Source organism: Coloeus monedula, assembly GCF_965178545.1.
Source record: "Coloeus monedula genome assembly, chromosome: 8".
NCBI lineage: Eukaryota > Metazoa > Chordata > Aves > Passeriformes > Corvidae > Coloeus > Coloeus monedula.
In genome coordinates, this window is record NC_138788.1 from 23847693 (window position 1) to 23873487 (window position 25795).

The 25795-nt window shown below is 36.8% G+C and overlaps 1 protein-coding gene across 1 annotated transcript in view; it reads right to left on the reverse strand.

Moving 5' to 3' along the window:
• The window catches only part of KNDC1 (kinase non-catalytic C-lobe domain containing 1), a gene marked incomplete at both ends in the record, with an annotated part of 59164 nt that overhangs the window by 25516 nt on the left and 7853 nt on the right, over window positions 1–25795 (reverse strand). The window contains 4 exons of the mRNA XM_082286496.1: window positions 3817–4838; window positions 5190–5307; window positions 7418–7564; window positions 23983–24041. Coding sequence (XP_082142622.1) covers window positions 3817–4838; window positions 5190–5307; window positions 7418–7564; window positions 23983–24041 — 1346 coding nt within the window. The remainder of the gene's footprint in view (window positions 1–3816; window positions 4839–5189; window positions 5308–7417; window positions 7565–23982; window positions 24042–25795) is intronic.

Consider the following 25795-nt stretch of genomic DNA (forward strand, 5'->3'; position numbering starts at 1 on the left):
ACATTAATACTGATATTAAACATTCATTAATATATTATCACCAGTGAAACTGCACCAAAGATGAAACAAAATTATAATCTAATGTGTCTTTCCAAATTTTTTTCATGTTCTAAACCAGACCGTTTCATAACAGAAATTATATTACCCATTCTTTAAAGTAAGAAAATGTTTTTCACAGTATAAAAACTATGTCAGAAAATATAAAAGAGCCAAATGAGCCATTATTGCCTACAGCTACATCCTGGTGCCATTTTGATTGATGCCCAAAGACTGCATTTTAAACTTTACTTGTTGGAAAAGTGATGGGTTTTTTGCAGTGCTGCAAAGATCATTTAATAGATCTTCTACTTAATTGTTGGTACCAGAATTGTAAACCCCAAATTTAGTAAAGCATTTCAACTATGCAAACATAATCTACTTTATGAACATAATGCTGGCATGTTTTAAATAGCCAAAGAAAGATTTTCATCACTCTTTTCTTAGCAAGTAATGTTCTGGGAATTGACAACTTTTCTTTCCTTCAAGTGTTATTTCCCCAGTGTTAAAGTGTCAGCCTCTAGCTACATGGCTTTTCACTTCTCTCATGCTTGACAGGGTATGAATGACCAACAGAAAACAAACTTGCATATGCCAGGTTCCCATTAACCCTTCCCAAGGCCATAGCATTTAAATCACAGAGAAACATTTTAAAGGGTTAGAGATGAGACACACCTGATTGGAATGAAACTGGTTAGAGAAATAAAAGATCCCCACTCAAACTTGAAGTGAAAAATATTTATTTATGGCATGCAAAACTATAAAAATTACTAGGAAAACCCTCACAAGATACATTGCAGTAGCCAGACAAAAGCAAGCAAGTATTTTTAGTAATGCTTACTAGCAGTAAAGCACACAACAATAAGAAGCAGTGTTTGAGTATTAGAAAAATATTGTCCACTGGAGAAGTACCGACAGGCAAGAAAAACTGTCTGTTCTCCAGAGCAGACAAGGTTGATCTTCAACCGGATGGGGTTGGTATTGCACCTTCTCTAAACAACATGAAATATTGAAAGGAATGCTAGAGGTACTACTCTAAAAGCTCTATTTGTTGCAATCATGCCAATCTGTTACAGAAAACTCGGGAAAGAGCAGCACTGCAAATCTTCTGAGGTATTTTCTGTTTACCCCACAAGGCAGAAATCACATTAGCTGGGGCTTCACACTTCTTGTGCTTTTGCAGTAAATCAACAAATTCAGGTTTTCTTAAACAAAAAAAAAAAAAAAAAAAAAAAAAAAAAAAAAAAAAAAGATACTTGGTAAAATTCTGGCCAATGGGAACTTGAGAGAGAGACAGCAGTTGTACTTTTGTCATGCAATGGATAGCACAGTATGGCTTTTTTTGCTTTTTTTCCCAGTTGTCAAGAGGTAACAGAGGCAAAACCTGCTATATTTTGGGAGCCTGAGGAATAAAATCTCTTTTCCGAAAGAAAAGAAGAAGCTGAAAACACTAACCCACTCCATTTCTCTAAGAAGACTAGTAATAAAGTCTGCTATATAGTTTAATGACTACTAACAATGAATGACCTTCCTTCAGAAAACAAAGGATTACAAGGCTAGAAATTCAGCATTTCAGGAAGCCATTTCAGAAGCCTAGATGTTGTTAATATATTTAAAGAGTTTTTTTTCTCCCTTAACAGCAGTTAAAGAAGATTTTATAATGTTTGCTTTTTTTTTGTTTAAGACCAACAAGATTTTTCTAAATAGTGTATCTTTATGTGGCAGAACCCGAACATTTGCTGGAATCATTTATTAAAAGAGAGAATATAGAGCATGAGTCTATCAAACATTTCTTCTATTGAAAAGACAGCTATAAACCTCTGATATCACAAAGAATCACCCCCCTACTGTCTTCATTTCAGATCCTATGTATTACAGCACTGCTTATTAGGTTATCTGGAATAAGAGTCACCTTTTCTAAGTCACTGTGATTGTCCTGTGAGTTCAGTGGGAGCAGGATAACCTCACTGTTAACAAGAGCCTACTTGTTTGCGAGAACAAAATTCTGTTCAGGCTTAATGAATACTTTATTTAAATCGAGGATGAAATATTTGAAGGAAAAGACGACTTCAGAAGAACAGCAGAATAACCTGAAAACGTGTTTTGGTTTACTTATCTGTGTGTCAGTCTCAAGTGCTGCTGCACAAAAAGCAAATGAAATTTGTTACAGCTTTTAATTTCATGGAAGAATCTTGGAGAACTATAATTCTGGAGAAGATTATTTTCTTGAAACTACCTTCATGCTCCCAGACAAACTTTTGCCCTGGTAATCCAGTAAGGACAGAATATAGGTCTTCAACATTTTCTTTCTCCTTAAAAAAGAATCTCTATCACTACACTCAACTTATGTTCATAAGTGATGGCAGAAATAGAAAAAAAGAAAGGATGTGTGTACAATAAATGGATCAATTATCAGACTCTGAAGAATGCACTTGCAGAGTTTAAAAACTAAATAAAGGATTCAATAAGCATACAACAAATAACTCCCTCAGAAGGCAAAACCATGCAATGTGGTAGTTATCCATATTTACTATCCTCTGGAAATACGAAGTTAATAAGCACACCTATTGAGGGAGAAGAGACAGGAAAGGGAAAAAGGATGGATTCTTCAATTTGCACTAGTTTTTGAGCTGTGATGAATCATAGGCTTTTTACACACCTGACAAATCTAGGTTAGTGCTCCAGTGGAGGTGTTTGGGCAAGGTGAAAAGAGGGATGGACAGAGACTGAATATAACCCTAAGTGCCACTGCATGGGATGGCTGGAAGATGGGTAGGCAAGGAGAACAAGGCTGACTTGCCAGTAGACAAGCAAGAAAAAAACCCAACATCTTCACCTAAGAATAATTTCTGAAAACAAAACGTGTGAAGTTTGTGCTGCTAATTTTTGTCCCGCCACAACAAAGCTGGAGAAGGATAAACCACCCTGCAGTTTTAGCCAGCAGCTCTCCTACTACAGGGATTGTTTACACCTCTGAGTGTGGCACAAGAGAAAACCATCTAGTCAGAGACCAAACTTGTCCACCCTGAGACATGTAATTTGAGCAGAGAAGAGACCATACTACAGTTATCTATCAACAAATTCTGGTAGATTCTCCCTCTCTTATTTGGCTTTTTATAAAAACTAAATGCATGAGACAACATATCCATCATATTGTGCACATATTTAAATTCTATAGTGAAACATACATAACAAACAGAGACGGCAATTTAAGAACACAGAACAAATATAGCATATGTACAATTTCCAAAAACTTAAATGTACATGAAAGAGTGAAAAAAACCCAGACTCTATCCTCCTGAAGCTGATGGGATATTGCCATTGATTTCAATGAGGTCATGTTTACAGTCAGGAATTTTGCAATTTTCATAAGCACCTGGGAGGCTCACTGCAAGGTAGTGAAATTTATGCATTGTCAGTAACACAGAGAGTTAAAAATATATGTATGCTTTGGTCATGTTCTCTTACAAATGTAATCAGCTATTAAGGAATGCTGCTCTAACACACTAGCAAGTAGACTCCATTTGTAAAAAAATAAAAAATTAAAATGGAAGTTGATTTTGCAGTAGCATAAATTTCACTGTAGCACTTTTTAATTTAAGAGGAAAAAAGGATCACCATATTTCCAATACTAACTCTTAAAGTGTGCAGACGAGCAAAATTTGATTTTCTGGGATGCTAAAGGGGACAAGGGGGGAAGAAATCACACAGTATTTAAGTCATCTCATCTCCACATAAGTGACTACAGCAACTATATAATGAAGACTTTATTTTTACTACCTGCTCATTACTTTTGATTTCTGAATCTCTGCCTCCACAAAGATTATCTTCATTATTGTTTGCACTCATCACACCGTTGCTTAATTCTGGTGGCCTAATTAGGTTTGATCCACATCTGTTCCCACTGGGTTTTGTTGTTAACACTGAATCCATCTTGTTAAAATGTGGTACATAATTTTCATTTGACCCTTGAAAAGTTTCAGAACAGTCTTCCAACACCATGTAGTTGTCTAGCATTTTTGCTCCAGCAATTGACTGATTTGGGCCTTTTGGCATATCAGCAGGTTTTAGCACTTCGGATGTAGCACCAGAACAGTCTTCTTTATGATCAGATGAAGAAAAACCTATCTTTTTACCATTGATAAGTGACATATGTTCTTCTAGATTCAAGCCAGACACCTGTGTGCATACACACGGAGCTTCTAAATGACGATCATCAGCTTGGTGATTCTTTGTTTCTATTTCTTGTGGACTACTGGCAGCAAACGAATTAAGATTTCCCTTTGAAAAAGCAACCCCGTTATTATTGTCTAGAGGTAGTGACTCTTGTGTCAGGAAGTGATTTTTCCTATCTAGTGGTCCACTGTTGGTTACAGAAGTAAAAAAGTTATTTGTATCTGCAAGTTCAAGTGGTAGCTTTGGAAAGGTTTTCATTTTTCTCAAAGAACCTTTCTTAAAAAGGCCATCTCTCTCCAGGTCAGTAACACATGATTTTATATCCAAAGCAGCACTAGCAAAACTGTCAGTATACACTGCATGTTTGTCCTCTTCTTTGCTCTTTTCAGTTTGTGTTGCAAGTTGAGAATGCTGAGTTTTCTCATTATCCAGATCAATTTGCATTTCCTTTAAGCCACTTTCTCTGCCAGTCACCATGGTAACTACAGAAGAGTTGTTATGACAGGCAGTTGTCACATCTTCCACTGCAGACGAATCACCTGCTATGTTGTTTTTGTCATTTAAATATAATTTAGATCCCAAGCTTCTCTGACACATTCTTCCCTTCCACATGTTATCACAGACATCTAGATACAAAAACAGATGCTTATATTAAATGTGTATTTAAACCTTCTAATCTGTCCTAGTAAATCTTTATATTGTTTTTTCTGGCATTGCTGTTACATATCTTCAGTACATTACACAAATTCTCTACTTCTGAACACATCACTTTGAATCATAAGGGGTGCTCTAAATATATTATGTTAATTAAGAGTTGCATGTCTCCAGTTCCCCACCACTGATCTACAAATATTTAATAATGATTTGCTGTAATCTAGAAAGGAACTTATAACAGGAGAGCACACAAACAGTCTTTTAAAAAGCATTAGATATGTCAGGCAATCTAAAGTTTTAGACTAAATACATTTTAAGGTTACCTTGAGAAGCACCAAATGATTCAATTGAAAGAACTCTTCTTCCAACAGCAGACAAGCTTCGACAAATATTACTTGATGAAGCAATCTTCATTTTTTCTTCACATAATGACAAAATGCTCTAGAGAAAATGAATGTTAAATACTTATTTAATAATGAATAGATTTGTGAATTTTGACTAACATGTATGACGTTAACTCCCACAGAACATCTGAATTTATATGATGCTACACTGGAGGTCCTTCTTCTACAATTCTTTATACTGCATGTTTCTATTATGTGGTTGAATTAATTTCTTGTTTTTACCATGGGCTATTATGAAGTCATTTAATACAATTCAAGTTTTAGCCTACAGTTAGAACATCAAGAACAACTGATAAAAATTATCTTAAATGTTATCCTTTATGAATAACATACTGAAAATGCAAAAAGCTAGAGTGTTGATTACTTTTTTAAACAGCCAGTGCTTCACTAGAATTCAGTGACACAGGCAGGATGATGAATGTTTTATTACTGAAATTACATTAAAATTAAACCCTAAATTTTTTAAAAACTGCAAAATACAAATATCTAGAAAGCAATATTCCCAGTTAGAGAAAGCAATCATTATCAGATCACAAGAAGTAACAGTCCTATCTGCAGCCTGAGCACCATTTGATGGCATTAGCACTGGTCTCACACACAATTAACTACAGATATTCACACATTTAAAAACCTGTCCCTTTGGGCAGCATGTAGAAGAGAGCTGCCTTTCCAAATACATCCCACCATTTCCTCAGTAAGTATTCCTAGATAAACACTGATGAGACCTCATACAGCTCTTAGGAGATGCTCTCACTTCCCCTCTAACCCACTCAACTGCTCCTCTGCTGTTGTGCATGGAAGGAAGAAATTGGCACTGTTGGTTCACATATGGGATTGAGGAAGGACAGGAAAAAGGGAGACAGGTATCCAAATGTGCTGAAGTCCAGCAAAATGCCTAGAAAAGCCTCTGGGTTTTTCCTCCAAATAGCTCCCCCAACTCTGCTCACCCAAAAAAGTGTCCAGGGGAAAAGGAACAGAGAGAACATACTCACAAAGTGACCCTTATATATTACCCAAGATCAGCTATTTTTGGATTGATGTAAATAGTCAGCAACTACTTTCAGGGCCTACAAACCACTTGGAGATGAGAGAGTGCTATACAATCCCTCCTCTGACTACTCAAAAGTAAATGAGTAGAAATAGAACTGCTGACCAAGCAGGCTCCATATCCGATACAGTCTCCTGCCTGGGCAATCCTCAATCAGGGAGCCAATGCTTTTTGCTTTATAAAAATGAACCTGTTAATTCTTCTGTTGCAGCACACTTTCTGCAAAGCATTGATCATAGGCACTATACCATTTAGAATATACACTATCAGCTCAGAAAAATGAAACACCTGCCCCCCGAAAAGTAGATAGCACTACTCTGAAGTAGAAGAACTGAATTCAAGAAAAGTCACATTGCACAACTGTTATTCTCTGGTTACATTCTCAAAGTCTGCAAAAGCATTAAACTTTTGTACATTAATGTCAAATTACTCTATTAGGTAACCAACATTTAGAATGTAAATTCTTTGAAAACATCAGCTTGAAAAATCCTATTTGGTTTCAAATTCTTTCTAACAACTAAAGGTAAAAAAAGAGGCAAATGGAATAAAATACAAAATCCAATAAAGATATCTAATAAAATACTGCTAAGGTTTTATGCATTTACAGAAAAACTAGTTAGTAGTAATGCTTCAAACAACATGGCTTTGAACATGCCAAGGAATAGAGGTTTCCTGGGGCAGGGTCCCTAAATCCCCTTTTTAAATGCAATCTAATGGTCACACAAATTTCACAGTGTAATGCCTGTGCTTTTATTTCTAATGACACTCTTTTTGCAAACCAAATATTAAAATGGAAGAAACAGTTAATGAGAAAATTTAGATCCACCAGCGTACTCACCCAATCTTCTTAAAAATCCAAGCACTGTCTAACACATACATCTACTTTTCACGTTATATCCCCATTAGAGGGGGGAAAAAGGATGAATTTCTGCAGAGTCTGGGAAGACCTTAGCTGTCTTGCAAAACCTGAGCATACCACTTATCAAGACCATCTTGATAATTACAGAGATTAACAAGATAAATAGAGATTAATGAGCACACATACAGAAATATTAGTATCACTTCTTTTAAAACAAAAAATTATGTAGGGCTGTTTTACCTCAATATCTGGCCTATTTTCAGGATTGTCTTCTTGCATTTGTTCAAGTAGAGTGTGCAGATCTTGTCCAAATTCTGTTTCTGTCTCAGGTTCTACGATATATTCTATCGCTGCTTTCAGTGTTGCACCCAAAGAATAGATGTGTGCCTGCATGAAGTGTAAAAAAGACATTAAATATGCTATCAATTCTCTCTCCTGCCACCAAAGCTTCAAGATCACACAAACTTACACTATTTTCAATTTTAACGTAACAGTCTACTGGAAAAGTGGTTTAATTTAAACATGAGGAACAAAACCAGCTCCAGACCTGCTTAGGGGGATATACTTGCTGCAAACAAAAAGAAAATTTTGTGGGGTCCAACTAGAACTTTTTTTTCCCCCTCATCAATAACCAGTATTACAATTATTATATCAGGCTACAATTAAATATAAAACTCAGAACCCTGTGTTTGTGTAAGTATTGTTTAAGTTAGAAGCATGCTGGGAGATTGAAGTGACATTCCTCTTAGTAGGGAAACAAAATATTAATTTGCAAAAACCCCTTTTATATATAGCAATATTTTATGAGTGCTATCAAGCATAAAGAAAATGAGCAGAAAAAATAGAGCATAATACCACTAGTCTCTGAAGACACTTATGAAAGAATTTTTAAAAATGCTTCATGTTTTCCACCTCTGCTTCTCTTAAAGCTCACAACCTTGTGAAGAGTTCCAATAAAAACAGAGGTGAACCAGCAACTTTTTAAAAACTAGTGAAAATGCAATAGATTTCCCATACAACACAGCTATCTCTTAATTTTAGAAGTAATTTACTTTCTGGGAAAAAAAGAAAAAAAATTTGAAAAATTTTAAAAATACCTTTTCACATCTGCTTAAGTAGTAATGGTACTTTATCCATGATGGCCTGTATTTTATATTCCATTCGTAGAACACAATTCAGTAAAATTTATAAGCAAATATAAGACCAAGTTTGGGTAAACATTTCAATGGTGATACAGCGTAGCCAGGAATTCAAGTGTACTGAACACTGCCCTCTGAGGCTTACAGATACATACCTAAATAAAATAATGACTGCACTTGCACAGTAAATTTGGTTGTTTAACACATTTGCTACACACCTTACTCTTAGAAAGAAGACTGACTCAAAGGTCACAAGTAATTTCCTTCCTCCGCCCACCCCTAACTTTCTCATTAAGCTGTGTTTTTGTCTCTAAATTGTATGAATTATACTTTTTCCACAGATATGCTTATATATTTACTTTCAAGTGAGGCAGGGCACCTCCATGAAGGGAAGTGCAAAACCACCTCATCAGGAAGAGCTGTGTGTGTGAGATTGGCCAATTCCTCTCTTCCCTCTCCCCTCCATGCCATCCCCAAACCAAGAATACATAAACAGTGCTGACTGCTGGCTCTGAAGCCTTGATTTATTTTTGGGACACATCAAGATTAGGAAAAAGGTCAGAAAAGCAGAATATATGCCATCTGATCTAGACAGAAAAGATAAAATTTTTTTGCAAAGCAGTGATTTCAGTCTCAAGTTCTTCACTGTTATACAACTTCATCATTAAGCAGAAGAGGTAACTGAAGAGTTTTGAGAATCTCAGAGGAACTAAGACAGGAACTGTTATGCTTTTATTTAGATTTAGCAGAAGAAAGAAGGCTGTTAATCTATTCCAAAAGTAAGGATTACTTTCCCCCCCAGCAGTGGCAGCAATCCTACTGAACCCTTGACAAGACTTGTTTTTTGGGGGTTTTTTAGGTTTTTTGTGTAAGATGAAACAGACCATGTTGGCAAAAGGATACAAAACTATGAAGCCTGAGCAAATAGCCCACTAACAAGGTGATGGCAAAAGTTATTTCTTCATACACAACCTTTACCCATACTTATTTCTGCTGCAGAAACTGCACTCCACCCTAGACTAACAGAGCTACACACAAAGGAAGTACAACTCCTGTAAGTAAATGCCTAAAGCTTGATGGTTTACAGTCCACGTGAGTTAACTTGCTATAAAATTAACCAGACAAAAGTAGCACTACTCTAAGCGTGCCCAAGACTGAAGGCCTGAAAAGGTAACTGTAACTGAGAAAAAAAGGATTAAAAAAAATCTAGATTTATAAACTTTAATGTATTTCACTTGGTAGAAGAAATTTAACCAAAATTCCTTCCACAATAGGAATTTAGGATGGTTTTAAGGTCTTTTTTTTCTGTAGACTGTTTCATAAGCTTTTGAACAGTGAAGAAGTGTACAGTGTAGAACTTATTCCTTGATTTTGATATTAAACACTTTTTCAGTAAGCTATGTAATTTTCCATTTCTCAGCGGACAACATAACAGAGAAATTAACATAAAGTTAAAAAAAGAATAAGGAAACAAGGACAAGCTTAAAAATATAATACAGCTCTATTTAAAGAGCCTTTTGTATAAATGTAGTATTGTTCTGGGCAGTTTAATATATTGATATTAGTGAGTTATTCCACTTATTTGATAGGATCTGCAACAAGTGACATCACCTCTGTTCCACAAAATTACTATTATAGAAACAAATTAATCATTCCTCTAAGAACTGAAGGAAAAAACCACACGGCACAAGTTATGGACTTATGCTACACAGACCAAGCCATGGTAAACACCAGAAGGAATAATGCCATATAGTGTGGGGACTCCTTGGGAGTCAGAAGGTACTTCCAAACAGAATAACTTCAGAATGGAATAATTTCTTCCAGTAACAAATGTGTAAGAATTCACTAGTTCTTATAATACAGGAGAATAAGAAAGACTATTTGAATATAATTTCATTATATAAGACTCAAATACCAGCTCCAAAAGCAGGACAGAAAGATGAGGAGCTTAACTTTAAAGGAACAAAAGAATTTGCTTTTGACAAATTTTCTTCATACACAGAAGGCTGGGTGTGAACATTATAGGACATAGGAACAAGACAGGCAGAGCAACACATTACTTCATCCCACTTTTTCCAATTAGTAATTTCTGTTCACAGTGGGGTATATCTCATATGCCCTAGTCTGCCTTCAAAAGCACAAGTGTCTGAGATGCAAGCAGACAGGCTTCAACTCCATTTTACTGTCCTGTTTTAATGAAGTTCACTGCGTCTTTTCTTGTACAAGAGAAAGGCCAGTCTCACACTGAACAAAGACCTTTTTTCCCAATACACAGGAAGTTGCCCTGTTAAGGTACTTCCTTTCCTTTGACATGCAGGAAAGCTAGTTTGGAAGATGGCCATTTTTAGCACTGTAGCTTGTAACTAATTTCTATGTTAAAACATTTATTGAGAATGTGAACATCTTTTTCAACTTGAAACTTTCTTTCATGTAAATCCCCTTTTTTACCTTTCCCCTCTCCCAGCTCCCAAAACAACACCACTGTCACCCCACAAGGAAAAGGGGAAAGAAAATCCAGCTATTTAATCAATTTCCTGAGCTGGCAGTAAACATGGGTAATATTTAAGGTAATCCAATCTAACTGTAAGTCTGTCCAAACTGGAGCAATGAGAAAATGAGTTTGTGATCATCCACTAGGTGGGGCGTTCCCCAAGTTAATGCATCAAAATGCTTCTACTTAACTGTGCAGTTAGGCTTAGGGAGAAAATTTCACTTCCTGGGAACGGAGAGCAAGATGGGTATATGCAATAAATAAAGCAAATTCTTAACTATAAAATACCTAATGCTTACTGGAAGTGACTGCTCTCAATGAAAACAATCTCAAAAGCAAGCTAAAGATTTTTCAGTCTGCTCTATGGAGAGTAACAAATAGGAAAGGGTGGCAAACAACCTTTCTTCTGCCCAGACAGAATTGGGACTGAATGGGCCATTAGGAATTCTATTAAATAATTAAGAGGGCTTTTTTCCTTAATTTCTGGAAAAAACTCAACCAAACAAAACCACCACCACAAAAACCCAACAACTCCTCCAAAAAAACCCACCCTCACACTCACTTGTTTTAAATGTAGATAAGGAGAAAAGCTTTTTGAATTATAAGCATTTTGCATTACAGGATAATAATTTAATAGTTGATAAATAGCATGAATTTCCAGAGAGATCCAAAAGAAAAACCAAACAAACCCAAAGCAATCTCTTCACAATTCCTGAGGAGGCTTAGGAGTTAGAGACTTAATGCCACTTGTTACAAAAATATATAGACCATGCCAGCAAGACTGCACCACAGCGTCAGCTTCAAAAAGGATGGGAAGAAAGGGAGGAAGTCACATTAGGAAACTCTCCAGATTTGGTCCTAGAGAGTACATGTACTCTTAGCCCAAAGTCAGCAAGTATAACAAGAATTGTAGGTAAACCACTATGGTGTGCATTACTGGGAAAGCCATCATGGAAATAATGTGCCCTTTAAGAATCACAACGGCAACACAAAAAAAGATGTTTGAAGAGAGTAATAAGTATGATTTGAGGTAACAGAAGTCCTTTCAGCAACATGCTGAAACAAGGGAACTCATGTATTTCAGAGAAAAATTTGAAGGTCATAATCATACAAGTAGCCTCAAATCAAAATAACTTTTAATACTAGAGTGGTTTCCAAGACACAAAGGCATAACAAGACAAAAAAAAAAAAATCCCAAACCAACCAAACAAAAAGGTAATTCAAAATTCTTTTTAAATGATCAGGCTAAGTACTGGAAGCACTCACCAAAGGAGAGGAAAGCTTCTGCCATCATGTTATAATTTTACATCATTATTGAAATACTTTCCAAAAGGCTTCTGCAAGTTCTAATCAAAAGTTACTTGCCTTGCTGCATGCCATTTTATAACCATTTAACACTATAGGAAGTGAAATCAGAGAAAAGTAATGATCTGCTCTAGTTTTAAAATCTGCCAATCAAAAAATTGGGAAAAGAAGTAAAAGCTCCAAGTCTACAGAGAGACCATGACAGAGGCATTGTTGTATTACTGCTTGACAGGACTAAAGAACTAAACTTCTCCAGGAGCCCACATTTGCAGACAAACACTACAGGAAAAAGCTGACAAAAGAGCTTTTGAATAGAGACTGCACAAGCATGTAGCAATTATGAATAATGACCATTTATATTTTGTATTGAGATTTCACTGAGTTCAGAATTGTAGGTCTTGTGGAGAACTGAAAAAGACAGACCGTAATACAGCCAATACTTCCTGAAAATATTTCTGACTAAATAACAAACTACAGAAATTGTGTAAAACAATTCTTGGTTTTGACATTCATATCTGACCCTTATTTTACTTTGCATATTTTCTTTTTTTTATTGAGATTGCACAGATTTAGACACTTCCACCCTTTCACAATTCAAAGCATTTAAGGGTTCCATAAATGAAAGCTTCAGTGTGATTATAAACCTCAAAGTTTTATAAAGAAATTCAAGGTAATGCTTGAGAAAATTACTACTGAGAGACAACATTTAATATTTACCTATGTCATTTTTCTATGTTGTCATTCTAAAATGCACTATTTTTATGCAAAAGAAAGTCAGTAATATTCCTCAGCGAGAAAATGAAAGGGAAATAGGCCTATTATTTTCAATACTTTCCTTCACTACAAATGGACTAAATGCCTTTCTGCATAATTGTAATTACTGGAAGGTGCTGTATTAAATATTAGCTTTCTGTTCATTTGGCACTCTGGATGCGTAGATCATTAGTCTGCAGAGTGTGCTAGAAGTGCTCAACCACTGTCGACTATTCTGAAAACATACAGTATAGCTTGAAGCGGCAGCAAATGCTGGAAGTACACTTTCTATCAAAGCTGTATGTGCAGTTTGTCCCTTCTAACTACAGTTAACTCTGTCTGAAAAAACTTGATCCCCAAAAGAGTCCTAAAAATACACATGGGGACTAAAATGCATCTACAGGTCAGATTTTCTCATGGCCAAAGTCTGCAGGTATTTTGACTCTCAAACTGTCTTTCAACTAACCTAACAAAAATAAGTGAAAGCTTTCAAGTTTATTTATGTTGTTAAGCAAATATCAGGTCATAGTTTATACCATAAAACACAAGCAAAGTTTTGTTACCAAGTCCCTACATTTTACTGGTTCTGGGTGACCTGTATTTGTATCATCCAATTTGAACTGAGAAACACTACCTAGGACATCAACCTAATGTCAGTTTTACAGTTGCAGGCTTCTTGTCTGTAATGGTTCATGCCAACTGTTTTATTTCCATGAATTTGTCTAAGTTTTATTAACATGCAACCTTTTTGCATCTATGTTTTGCAGCAAGAATTTCCACATCTCATGGCATAAAAAGGCAATATTTTGTTTGAATCCACCCATGTACATCTCATTGTTGCCACCTACTTCTCCATTTCTGAGAGCTGACACTCACTCCATGGCTGCTGCCACAGCACGCCTCACAGATTTCTAGCAGAGCTTCTCCCTCAGGGCCTTCTCTTCCAGGCTAAAGAGTATTACTTGAAATAACTGTTTCTTTTATGAATGCTGTTTCACCATCTGGTCCTGGAAATTTATGTTACAGCTAATTTTGTCAGGTTGGTCACTAGTCTATTCTGACACTCTTAATTGAGCCAATTTTTGATAATTCTCCATAAAGAAGAGTTGCAATGTATGAACCTACTGAAGGTCCTACAAGATTAAAACGTTCAAAAAAATTACATAGCTTTTTGGCTGTGGCTTTCTTTGAAAAACTCTTTTGCATCTTATTCATTTGCAACATTGCAGACTTTGTGTAGTATTTCTGAGTTTTGAGAGATTTGAAAAATATCAGGTTTTCATTCTTTTGTAAGTTTTGTTGCATACTTTTTGACTAACCTCAGGGGTTTCTTTTCAGGTGGTCTTTGACAGGAGATACATATTGTTTTTAAAAAAATCATAAGATACATTTACAACAGTCTCTGTGCTACCTTCAAGCATTATTTTAACAGCAATAGGTTTTGGCTTTCCATATGACCCTGTTGATTGTTGTCCATAGAGTAACTTGCCAGCATTTATAGTAGTAATCATTTTGAAAAGAAATACTGTCAATTCAGAGCTACACCCAGAAATGAAGGGAAAAAAAAATATATATAAATTTTTCAAATGGACCTCAACACAGTTTCAAAAAGCTGTTGTTACCTTAACTGCCATAGTAAAGACAGATGTATCGTAAGCCACTGACAGTTTCTTGGTAAAGATTCATTTCACTTTTGGCAGTCACATGAAGATGAACATACACAGAATCTTGAGCAAATTTAAACCATGCTGTTTGCAGGAACTTACTCATGTATTTGCAGAGTGAAGACACAAATTAAGAACAGGTTTTTTTTACACTTCCATCCCACTTTTAGGCTCCCTTAATCACAAAGATCAGGCACCCCAACACAGATGAGTAGCACACTACTTGACTCCTCTCCTGTGTGACTGAAGAAGTATAATTATGACAGGTAAGGAAGAATACTGCAAAAAAACCTGGTGAAGACCTCAGAGGTTTAGATAGCAAAAATTACTCACATTTATCTTTAAAGCTTCTTGAACAATGGTATCTTTTTAAAACTCCCTTTGAAATGGAGTTTCATGTGTCACAGCTCTCCTTATGATTTATCAGCCATTAACCTCCTTACTTTTAAGTTACTTGCCATAGGTAATTCATTTATCACTTAATTAAGGTAACACAACTTATTCCCTGTAGGCATAGAAACAAGGAAGCCTGAGAAACAGTTATATGCATGCTGAGCAGACTGGTTCTGTCTTCTCTCAACGGTGCAGGATTTTTTTTTCAATTTATGGCAAATACGATGTTATTCATAGTTACTTAAGTTCTTTATTTAAAAAAGAAACCTACGTTCTTTTAATCTTAAACCTAAGAGGCAGTGCCTACTGGTAGTCTGTCACTCTGAGTAAGGCATTCACACCATTCTCTATTGAGGGATACTTATTACACATTTTGGAGGTAAGAAACTGAATTGTAGCACTTCCAGTTAAGAACACTATGGGCCAATACACTAGAATAGCATCCCAGTTCTTCTACCATTACATGAGTCAATGACATCCAGACTTTGATATGTAAAATATTTATTACGGTGGAATAACCAGCTAACTCTTTCTTAACATAATAATCTATGGAGATTTCTATTTTTTTTCCTATAAGAATTATGTATAAGATGCAAAATGTAAAAAGCTGGCCAAACACTTCTGTATTTACCTCTCTGCATAATATCTTGTTATAACAGCATTCAGAATACCAATTTTCACAGAACAGCTGGAGGTGACAGAAATAGCCAATGAATAGGTAGCTCTCATTTTATATGGCAGGAACATAAACATTTGGAGGGGGAGGGTTGGCAGCTTATTTCAGTTTGGTTATTTTTTTTGTTTGATTGTTTCAGGGGACTGTTTTCTGCAGAAGTAAACCTTGCTCCTTCTCTACTCAAGTACAGTAGTATTACAGCTAAGAGAAAGGAGAAGTTTGCTTGGGGCTTTTGATTGTTTTGTGGGGCTTTTTTTGTTTTGGTTTTTTTGTTGTTTGTTTGTCGGCTTGTGTGTTTTATTTGTTTGGGGGGGTTTTTTTGTTTGTTCTGTTTTGTTTTATTTTTAAACTTGGCAAAAGGGCTGAAAAGTTCAAGAATCCTGGAGTATGTATATACAAAGAGATTAATTCAAAATGTGTTGCAAGCTTATCTAAGAAAAGTCACATTCAACACATTTCCCAGGAGACACTATCCTCAGCTTCAAAAGCATATTCTCAGTTATTCTTCTAAGGTTTCCCGAAATGCTGTAACTAAGGAGACTGATGTATGAGTGACAACCATTTTGTCACAATCCTGAAGGCTCTGTTAACTAAATCTCAACAACCATCTAATTGACAGTGGAAACTGAACTAGTCTTGAAATTTTATCTTGAGATTAGGAAGTCATCCATTCTACCATCTAGTTCTAAGTCAATTGTTTCCTGAACCTTTCAAAAATAGTGGTATTAATGAATGTTCTCATACACTGGTGAAATGGCTCGATTTTCAGTTCACGCAAATGGTAAAAATTAATTGCCACTGTTTCAGGGAGTATAAATTATCCAGATCCAGTGTAGCAATGATCATGGATCTCTTAGTGACCTGAATATCCATGTAAAACAGGCATAAAATTAATGAAAGAGAAATCTTTTAATAACAAGTAATGATAAGGAATAATTCAATGTTGTCTTTAAGGGTTCAGGCTTACATTTCAACAGCATTGTAAACCACTCTAAGGAGTAAATGACGGAAATAAGTGGAAAGGACCAGAGAAAATTAAGTTCTGCCAGTAAGACCAGTATGATGATGGATCCATCAAAGAAATAAGTTTGAATGGGCAGCACCAGAAACTGACAGACAATGATACGAGGGCTAAAGAAGAGAACTTCACCCACAGCCAAGAAAGTATCAGTACTAATGAGAAGGGTTTATGTGGAAGAGGCTGGAGAGTAACAACTGATCTAAAACATTCATGCATCTTTAGCATTAAGAAGCCCAGAGCTTTATGATGACCCTGCACAAGTGTAACAGGAGAAAACAATTTCTTCTCCTTTCCATAGTTTTTTGCACATGATGGAAACAATCCACAAATTTATCCAATACAGCTGTTCGGGCTTCTAAAAAAGTAAACTTCAACTACAAGAACCACAGAACACAAAGTCCTCTCTTCACTCCCAGTCTTTTCCTCACAAAACAAGAATTCTTAAATAAGATTATTTAAAAATTATTTTGTACATTTTCACCGATCTTAGGGGAAAAAATTATATATCTTAGCTTTAACAATGCTTTCTTATAGGAATCTTGTAGCCAAATAAGGAAGAAACCTAAAATTCTATATATTTTCATTGACCAGGTTACCAGTAATTCTTCTTCTAAAGACATTTTTCTGCCAGGAGACAAATTGTTTCCAATAAAAATAAGTCAATCTGAAAAGTTGTTTCAGATTTAGAGACAAAACTGTAGAAATACTGGCAATATTCTCAAAAAGTTTGCTAGCAAAGACCAATATGACAACTTTGCAACCCCAACTTCAGGACTAAGCAACAAGCTATAGGTTTTTGAGGTAACCAAATTATAAACTTTAAGATAGTCTAGGCATTAAAAGAAAACAAACAAACAAACAAACAAACACTGCTGTAAAAAAGTCCCATTGGCCTCACTCCTCCTTTTGTTAACTTCGTGTAAAGCAACTAAAGGGTGTCTGCTCAGTCCTAAGTTCCTGAGTGGAACCTCAATTGGGACGGTGATGTAAAACCAAGAACACGAAGATTCCATTTTCTCTTCTATAGCACAGTAGACACAGAGGTAACCAAATGAAAGTAATTTATTTTTGTCACTGAAGGAAAAGACAGCTTTAAATAACGCTCAGAAGATTGAATGGTTTAGACTACAGGAGGAGATAAGTTACCATTTGCTGATGACAAGCCTTGCTGCTGTTAGATAGAATTAGTCTCAAGGGGAGGCTACATGAAACTAGGAAACAGAACTGAAGAAAAAAGGCACTAGGTGTTTCAAAAGACTTGCTTCCCCCATCAGATAAACACAAAACCAAAAGCCCCTCTAGGAGAACATATAAAAGTTCTCTTTTTTCATCCTGCACTGAGAGCTAAAGAAAGAATAGAACAATAGAGATAATCTCACAGTATTCAAAGCTACTGCTTTAAAAGACTAGGAAAGTCACAAAGACAAGACTTTCTTTTTACTGTCTGCTATTTGGATTTGGGAGAAAGATAAAGGCTTTCACATTTAAAGAAGGACCAACAGCTGAGACATGAGCACTAGGTTAGTGATGATCAGCTATTGAGAAATACTGCAGCATGAAACTGCTCAGTTTTCTTCAGTAGGCCTGACACAGATAGATATATATATATATATATATACGTACACACACCCTGAACCTGCCTTTCTTTATCTATTCTGTAGAACACTGTGTTTCATTTGACACTTCAACCCATGCATTTATATGTACATAAAATATTTGTATGTATATTGTACTTATCACTCCAACTGCCTTGTCTCATTTCATAGGAGTAAGTTATATGAATCTTAATAATTTAGTATTAAAAAAAATGTGATAACATTTTATTTTGTATCTTTTCCATTTGCAGTAGTTCTACCACTTTGGGTTCATTTGTTTATTTTTAACGTTGCTGAAACACTTGGACTTCTTTTTATGTAATATAAATCAACTACCAGCCACTGAGAACTGCAAGTTGACAGCCATGACATTCTAACAAAGACAGTGACAGCATTCAGCCTTTTCCAGTTGTGATTCTCTCACAGCTGAGGGATCAGCATACCCCACTCCTGTCCTGATAGATAAAAGCAAGAACAAGTTGTAGATGAGAAGAAGAGGAAGCGCGAACTTCACTTTCTTCCCCTTCTCTAACCCATATTTCTTCCTTCTCTTCAAGGTAGTATTTAACTCTGTATCACTTTTTCAGTACTTTAATTTCTGAAGGTTTTAATCCTGCTGCACACTGAGGCTTCTGAACTACTGCATCTTATCGCCACTAAATAATGAAATAAGTAATTAACAGAAGTATTATCCAATCTATGGACAAGAGCGAAAATTCACTGATTTCTATCACAAAGGTTCACTAGAACAAGCAAAACTGAATAGCCACATTATTAAAATATTATAAATGCAAGCTCACACATAGTGGATATGGGTCCTTCATCTCACTGAAAGCTCATATCTTAGAAATGTGGTGTTCCGCATCAATGAACCTCTGTGTGAGACTCAATGGCAGTTTTGTGATGCAGACAAATAGCTATTTGAAACTGGTTTGAGACAGCCAATGTTTTTAACCTGAGGCAATCTTGTATTGTAGTGATAGAAGTAAGGCTATTAATGAACTCAACAATATTTAACTATTCATGTTGAGCCTCCCATTGGTCAAATTTCCTAAGTCTAACACTGTACTGCTCAAGGCAAGAAAATGAAATAGGAACCACCTTCATTAGGAAAAAGGCTAAAGTTCTTCCTATTTAGAAGGCAGAACCAGGGCAAATTTTAAAAGAAGCCTAAAATATTATTTTTGCATCTGAGTCTATTAATGGTTTTCAAGAACAGAAAAATTCACATTCTTTGCTGTTCTCTATAGTATGATGAGTAGAAAATGATAAAATTAGATGCTAATCTTTATACTCCAGATGCTTCTAACTGACTTCTAGCTCAAGATTCAGTGAGAACAAAAATTTGATCAATAATTGCGATAGCAAATTCAGGCACAACTTCCAGTTGAGAGGAAAAGCAGACAATGAGATCTTTCCACCGATGCAGGCAAGTGACAGCTTCGGTAATGTGAAAACATTTACTGAACACAGTTACATCACATGCCTGCATTTGCATTAAGAGGAGAAGTGCAAGTTATAATAAGTGTACTGTAGAGAAATTCACCTTTTCTTTGGACTTACAGTATGGATCATAACTCCAAAGTTTATCTCCTATTGCCTCTCTCTCTTGTCAGCACCAGTTCTTAATAGTACATTTACTAGAGCACAATGGTAATGGAAGTCTGTAAGGAGATAGCAAAGTTACAGGAAAAAAATTAACACGAACAGATAGCCAGGAGATCCTCTGTTTTAGTTCAGTGCTGTCCTAGAGCCCAGCAGTACCCTCTCTGGCTACCTTTCTGCCCTTGTACTGCAAGCATGCATTATGACAGCTGGTGAGGGGTCAGTAGCTCTGACCGAGGAAGCTGTGACCGGTCCAGAGAGATGGTCTCCAAAGAGATCGTCTTCCCGAGGCCTGGTGTCTTCCCTCAGCTGCTGGCTGGAGGGCCCGTGCAGAAGCTGTCAGCTCTTCAGTGATTGTCAGCTCGTGATTTCAACTCAGCTCTGCAGGGCAGCCTCCAGGCCAGACCAGGGAGAGAGACGAGAGGCCTGTGTAGCTGTTCCGCACGAGGCAGCTTTATTGGTCTGTACTCTGGCGAAGGGGAGCTAGGGACAAGCACCTCTCTGCCCTCGCAGGGGCAGAGGGCTAGCTTTATAGGGATACAGGGGGTGGGTGTCAGAGGGTAAAGGCCAATGGGTTACAAAAGATCTGCATAGGGTCTCCCAGAGGATTCTGGGTCAGTCTTCTTCTCACCGTAACTGAAAAGTAGTTGCCTTTCCAGAGGAGTTCTGCTGGGAGATTTGAGCAATCTCCTTATCTCAGCAGACGTCCCTCCAGGGCAGTGGCTGGGCATACCCCACAATGCATACACCTGGAAGAGGAGAACATACCAGAACTAGCCTATTCAATGCCACTCCAACCACTTAGCAACATAGTGACTTCAAGGTCTCTTCAGATGCTCAGAAACTGCAATCCTTCCTCCAACCCCACAGGCTGGAAGTGTAGCAGCACTAAAGTCACCATGGAGAGTTCAGCTGCACTTCACTGTCAGTACCACAAGCTCCTTTCACAGCTAATTCCTTCTTAACCATGTTTCTCTCTAAAAAGTCTATTTTACACCTGTCACTGAAGCTGAAGGGCTAGTCTTCACCTTCCAACTCTCAGCAGTAACTGAAGCTGGTGCTATTATTCCCACTTTACAAATGGAGAGCAGGTCAGGAAAGAAGGCACAAGGCTGAAACCAACCACATGAAATCAATTACTTTTCAGTCTTGTGCATTGTCATTTGGACAAAGCTTTAGATCTCTTGCTATTTGAAATTCCAACTAGAAACCGACATCTTTAATAGCTTTGTTTCAGACACCAGGACAGCAATGCATTTCAATTTGTTTCCTGTGTCTATTACCCTTGTGTGCTTGTGAGTGCCAGCTAAGTTTAGCAACTAATTAGGCTGGAGTCACAATACCATTAGAGGTCTGGATCAGTAATTCACCAAGCAGGAAACAAAACATCTCTTGTTGAAATAACTGTAGCTTTAATTGAAGGAATTTTTCAAAAAGAGTTTAAAGAGGAAGAAGTCATCCAGTAGCCGTACAAATCTCCTTGTGTGCTTCCATTTTAGAAGCCGCAAAATAGGTTGCACTCAAATCAAGCAAAACCTCTGGCTGACATAACTATTTTAAATCAGCTGAGCTTTGACGCTGGAATAACAGCTATCAAAGATCATCCTGAACATACTTAGTAGTTCCAAAACTAATTTTTTCTCTCTATATTGAAATCAGACAGTTTCAATACAAACATTACTCGCCATTGTTCTAAACAAAGCAGACCAAGCAGCTGCAAAAACAATCCAACAAAGAAGAACCAAGTCAGGCCATTACCAAGGAAGAAGCAAGGAGTAACACAAGAGACTTGACACCCCTGTAAAAAGGGCAGCTTACTGTAATCAAAGAACCTCATAATACTGAGAAAGCACAACAGGCCAGGAGATGTATATAAAGCAGTACTGTTCTGCTATTGCACAGTAGAAGGTTACAATAGAGGTGAGGGGACAGACAGAAGTATCAATACTTTTGGAAAAGAGAAGAACGTGACGAATTAACACCAAGAAGGAAATGGCCAGCTTGGAAAGATTACAATATTATAAAACCCTTGTAACAAGTACACAAGCATTAACCCACTGTAGGTCTTGGAAATTGCAAAAGTAAAAGCAAGCAGAGATCAGCATGGAATCCTTGGCAGAAGTCGGTCTGGTACTAAAGCACTTAAACACTCAACCAAACTCTATACATGGTAAGAGGTAAAGCTCTGAAATTCCATAAATACTCTGAATCCCATAGACGTCTGACCAAATGCACACAAATCCCAGAGTAAAACAATACATTTCTGCCTCAATGCAGGGGAAAGCCCTTGCTTTTCAGTCCTGTGTATTGCTCTAGGATGGTTATTGAAAAACAGCTGAGGCAACAGGATACTGTTGTAGCACTCTCTCCCTGCTTTGGAAAGCTTCCCGACTTGTTAGATAAAGAAATAGCAGCAATGCACAGAAATCAGTGCACCCAGCCCTTACCCCACTTCACAAGAGACAATGCAGAGCATGTTGACTTCCTTCCACACAAATGTGTACCTTCATGTATCTTCAACGACCTTTGCAAAAGGAGTAAAATGGTCAATGTTTAGAGCCACTCCTGACTCAAACAGCTTTCAGTGACTGTTTAATTGCTTGTGCTGTGCTTTGTATTGGGATTCACTGGGGCTTAACAGGCTTGCACATGCTGCTGAAAGAGAAGAGTTAAACAACAAATCTGTACACAGATGAGTTTTATCCAAAAGGAATGCAACAGCTTTGTCTATCAGACAGAACTAAAATTTCAGGTCACTTAGTATTACCACAGTCTTTCCAAACTCCTATTTCACCTTGTTCCATCTCCTTGGTCTTTGAACCTCTTTCATTGTATCTATTTACTTTATGCAGACAAGTTCAGCAATTTCTAGACACGGAAAAAGGGTTGAGGGAAATAAGTTGGCCAAAGGAGCAAATAATTCCGCAAATCTTGTAAGCATTTCTGTGTCAAGTCTTTGAATCTTGTTAAGGAATGAAGAACATATTTATGTAAAATCTAAGTCCAGCTTCAGAAGCACAACAAAATGAAAGAAACAAAACCCAGTCACCTTTGGGTCTTGTTTTCCTCAACCACATCTGAATATAAAGGCTTATAAAGTTGCCAAGTTTACAGGCAATGCAGGCCACCTCCTAACAGTCCTTGTCCACAAAGAAAGACTCCCCGCAAACCATCACAGGGATGAGGAAGAGAGTGAGCACAAAATGACTAGAGCTCTGCTGGCCCATGTAGATACATTAATAAAGCATAGCAACAGAGTGAAATGTTGCCTCTCTAACCTGCAAGGACTGCACTATTTCATATTCTATTATACCACCCTCCCTGCCTTATCATTCTCATTTAACATGAGTACTACACACTTCCAAGGCTCACTTCTCCTCCTCCTCCCCACTACCACGCCCTCCACCAAGAAACACAGAGAACTACTAAAATGACTATGAAGGCTACAACTACGAAAAGCAAAAGATATTTGTACTGAACGATAAAGAACCATATTTTTAAACATACCTTGAATTAAATGTGTTGCTAATAAAAACATTAGAATTATCTAAGAATACATGCCAGAAAAAATAGTGTATTAAGAAGAAGGATATTAAGCAAGAAAGTGCTCCTGTAGCATGCAATGAGATGGTTGACTTGGGAGGCTAATGAATTAGTATAAACAATTCAAATCTAATTTAATTTAACAATGTAGAGCATTTGTGCATTGCAAAGCAACAGATAGTAATCTGTTTCTTCATTAAATCAAAGATAAAATTGCTGATTACCCTTCCCTGAATTATTTTATTGAAGAAGATAGCAAACAAATTTTATATTTAGTCATAAAAGTTCATGACTAGTCCCCAAACAAGCCAATGTAACCAGTGATGGGTACCAGTGAACATAATATAGGCCAGCTGTGGTTTAGCACAACACATTATTCAGCCAAAATAGATTCTCACATTTTAACAGTTAGTGAACAAATGTTTACGCAGAAAATTAATACGACATTTTAAGTTTACTTTTTATTTTCACAAAACATATCTCAACAGCACCATTTACTACTCAAAATCTTTAGAAGTTCTAAAATCATATACTGAGAATGCTGAGTATTTGGTATTGCCAGAAATACTAGAACTATTAACCTCCCCCTCTACTTTACAGATATAAATTTATGAACTTGCCTCAAAAGTGTTACCGGTGATATCAAATTCTGGTGGAACAAAGGCACCCTCTGGATCATCTTTGAAAACAAAAGGAAACATGCCAGATTAGAAATTAGTAGTCTTGTTTAAAAAAAACCACAAACCAATTTGATGATACACTCCTATCTGAGACAAAAGAAACTGTGTATAGTGTATTCTGGTTCACTCCAATTTGATGTACAGACAACTTATCCATGTTACTAGTGCTGGAAGTAAAATAAAGTGCTGTTTTCAAGGTATCATAACTTTCCTACTAAGAAACAAAACCGATTAAACACCCACAAAGAAATACATTTAAAATGTCTAACCACTTCTTGCCTTCAGGCATTTATGTTTGGACCCAGTTATCACCTAAGCTGGTGGGGCTCAGCTGTGGCTTAGAGATCTGATTTGATTAATTGGACACTTCCATTCACTATTTTCCACTGCAGACCTGGTGATAAAGGTTCAAGTAGCAAAGCCAGTCTGAACAGCTAATTGTCTCTTCATCTTAGAACTCTGATCTTTCTGCTTAGTTTGTTTTACTTATGATAAAAGAGTAGAGGAAGTAAATTGCCCACACATGTGCTGCTGAACAGAGAACTGAGCTACTACAGCAGTCAATTCTGAGTGAGGAGGTGAAAAGAAGAAAAGACCATCTTAAAAGAGACTGATGCTGCTTCTGCATCCAAGCAGGTACACAGTATCACAGTGTACTTATGTCACGTGAACCCAGTAAAGAACGCCAAGGAATTAAACAAGAGCCCAACTAAAAAACCTACTCTTCACATACATACTCAACTCACCTAACCTATCCTTCTGGGAAGCCAGGATGATTGAGATGATTCACATGCAAAAAGTGTGTTTCCCTTCTCAACAAGAAGAGAAAAATAGTATGTTCAGAGGCACAGCATAATCATCATAACTTTAGCTTTAATAGAACTTTTGTGCCTGTTTCTTAGAAGTGAAATGCAAAGTTTTTATTGTGAAGACACTAAGCCCAGGTATATGGCAGAGACTACCAGAGATGACTTCTTTTGCATATTCATACATTGCAGCTACATGGCCTGGCTGACTAGCCAGATACCAGTAACTGATTTACAGCTCCTTATGACATTCCCAAACGTACTTTCCCACTGAAAAAGAGGGGTATGCAACTAATTCTGCATTTCTTACCCACCACCACATTTTTTTGTGATTTTGAGGGTGGGCAGAGGAGGCAGAATAAGAAGGGAACTAACAGACAGATGTTTTATTCTCCTCTCTCCCCCACCTGCAGACTACTGCTCCTTTTTATCTCCAGTCCTTTTTCCCTTTCTTTCCATAGAACACTTTAAAGGCTGTACAAGTATTTAAATTATCACTGGTACAGCTCACTGTATTCTTCTAATATAATGTTTACAATGGGAATTTGTTTGATCTGAAGAGACAAGAAGGTATCAGACCCCTTGGCAGAACATCCTATTGAATGTTTGTCACTTTAACACCACAGAACCTGCAGGAAGCAGAACTTCCTGCTAAAGCAGAGATGACAGGCTGTTTGCTTTCTCTCAGTGGCAAGCAAATCCAGAGGATATAATTTTCTTCTGGAAGAATAAATCCATAGGCAACAACTACAGGGAAGCAAGAAAAGAACAATCTCCTCAAGTGCCTACTTAATAAACTACATTTTAACCAAACAGTAACAAGATCTGAGGGGAAGAGCCAAAGACATAGTGGAGTGTGTGTGAGAGAAGTAGAATGTATGTGTAACTTTTTTGCATTCCTATGGGAAGCATAACATTCTTTAAAGAGAACTAATGAAAAATCTTTT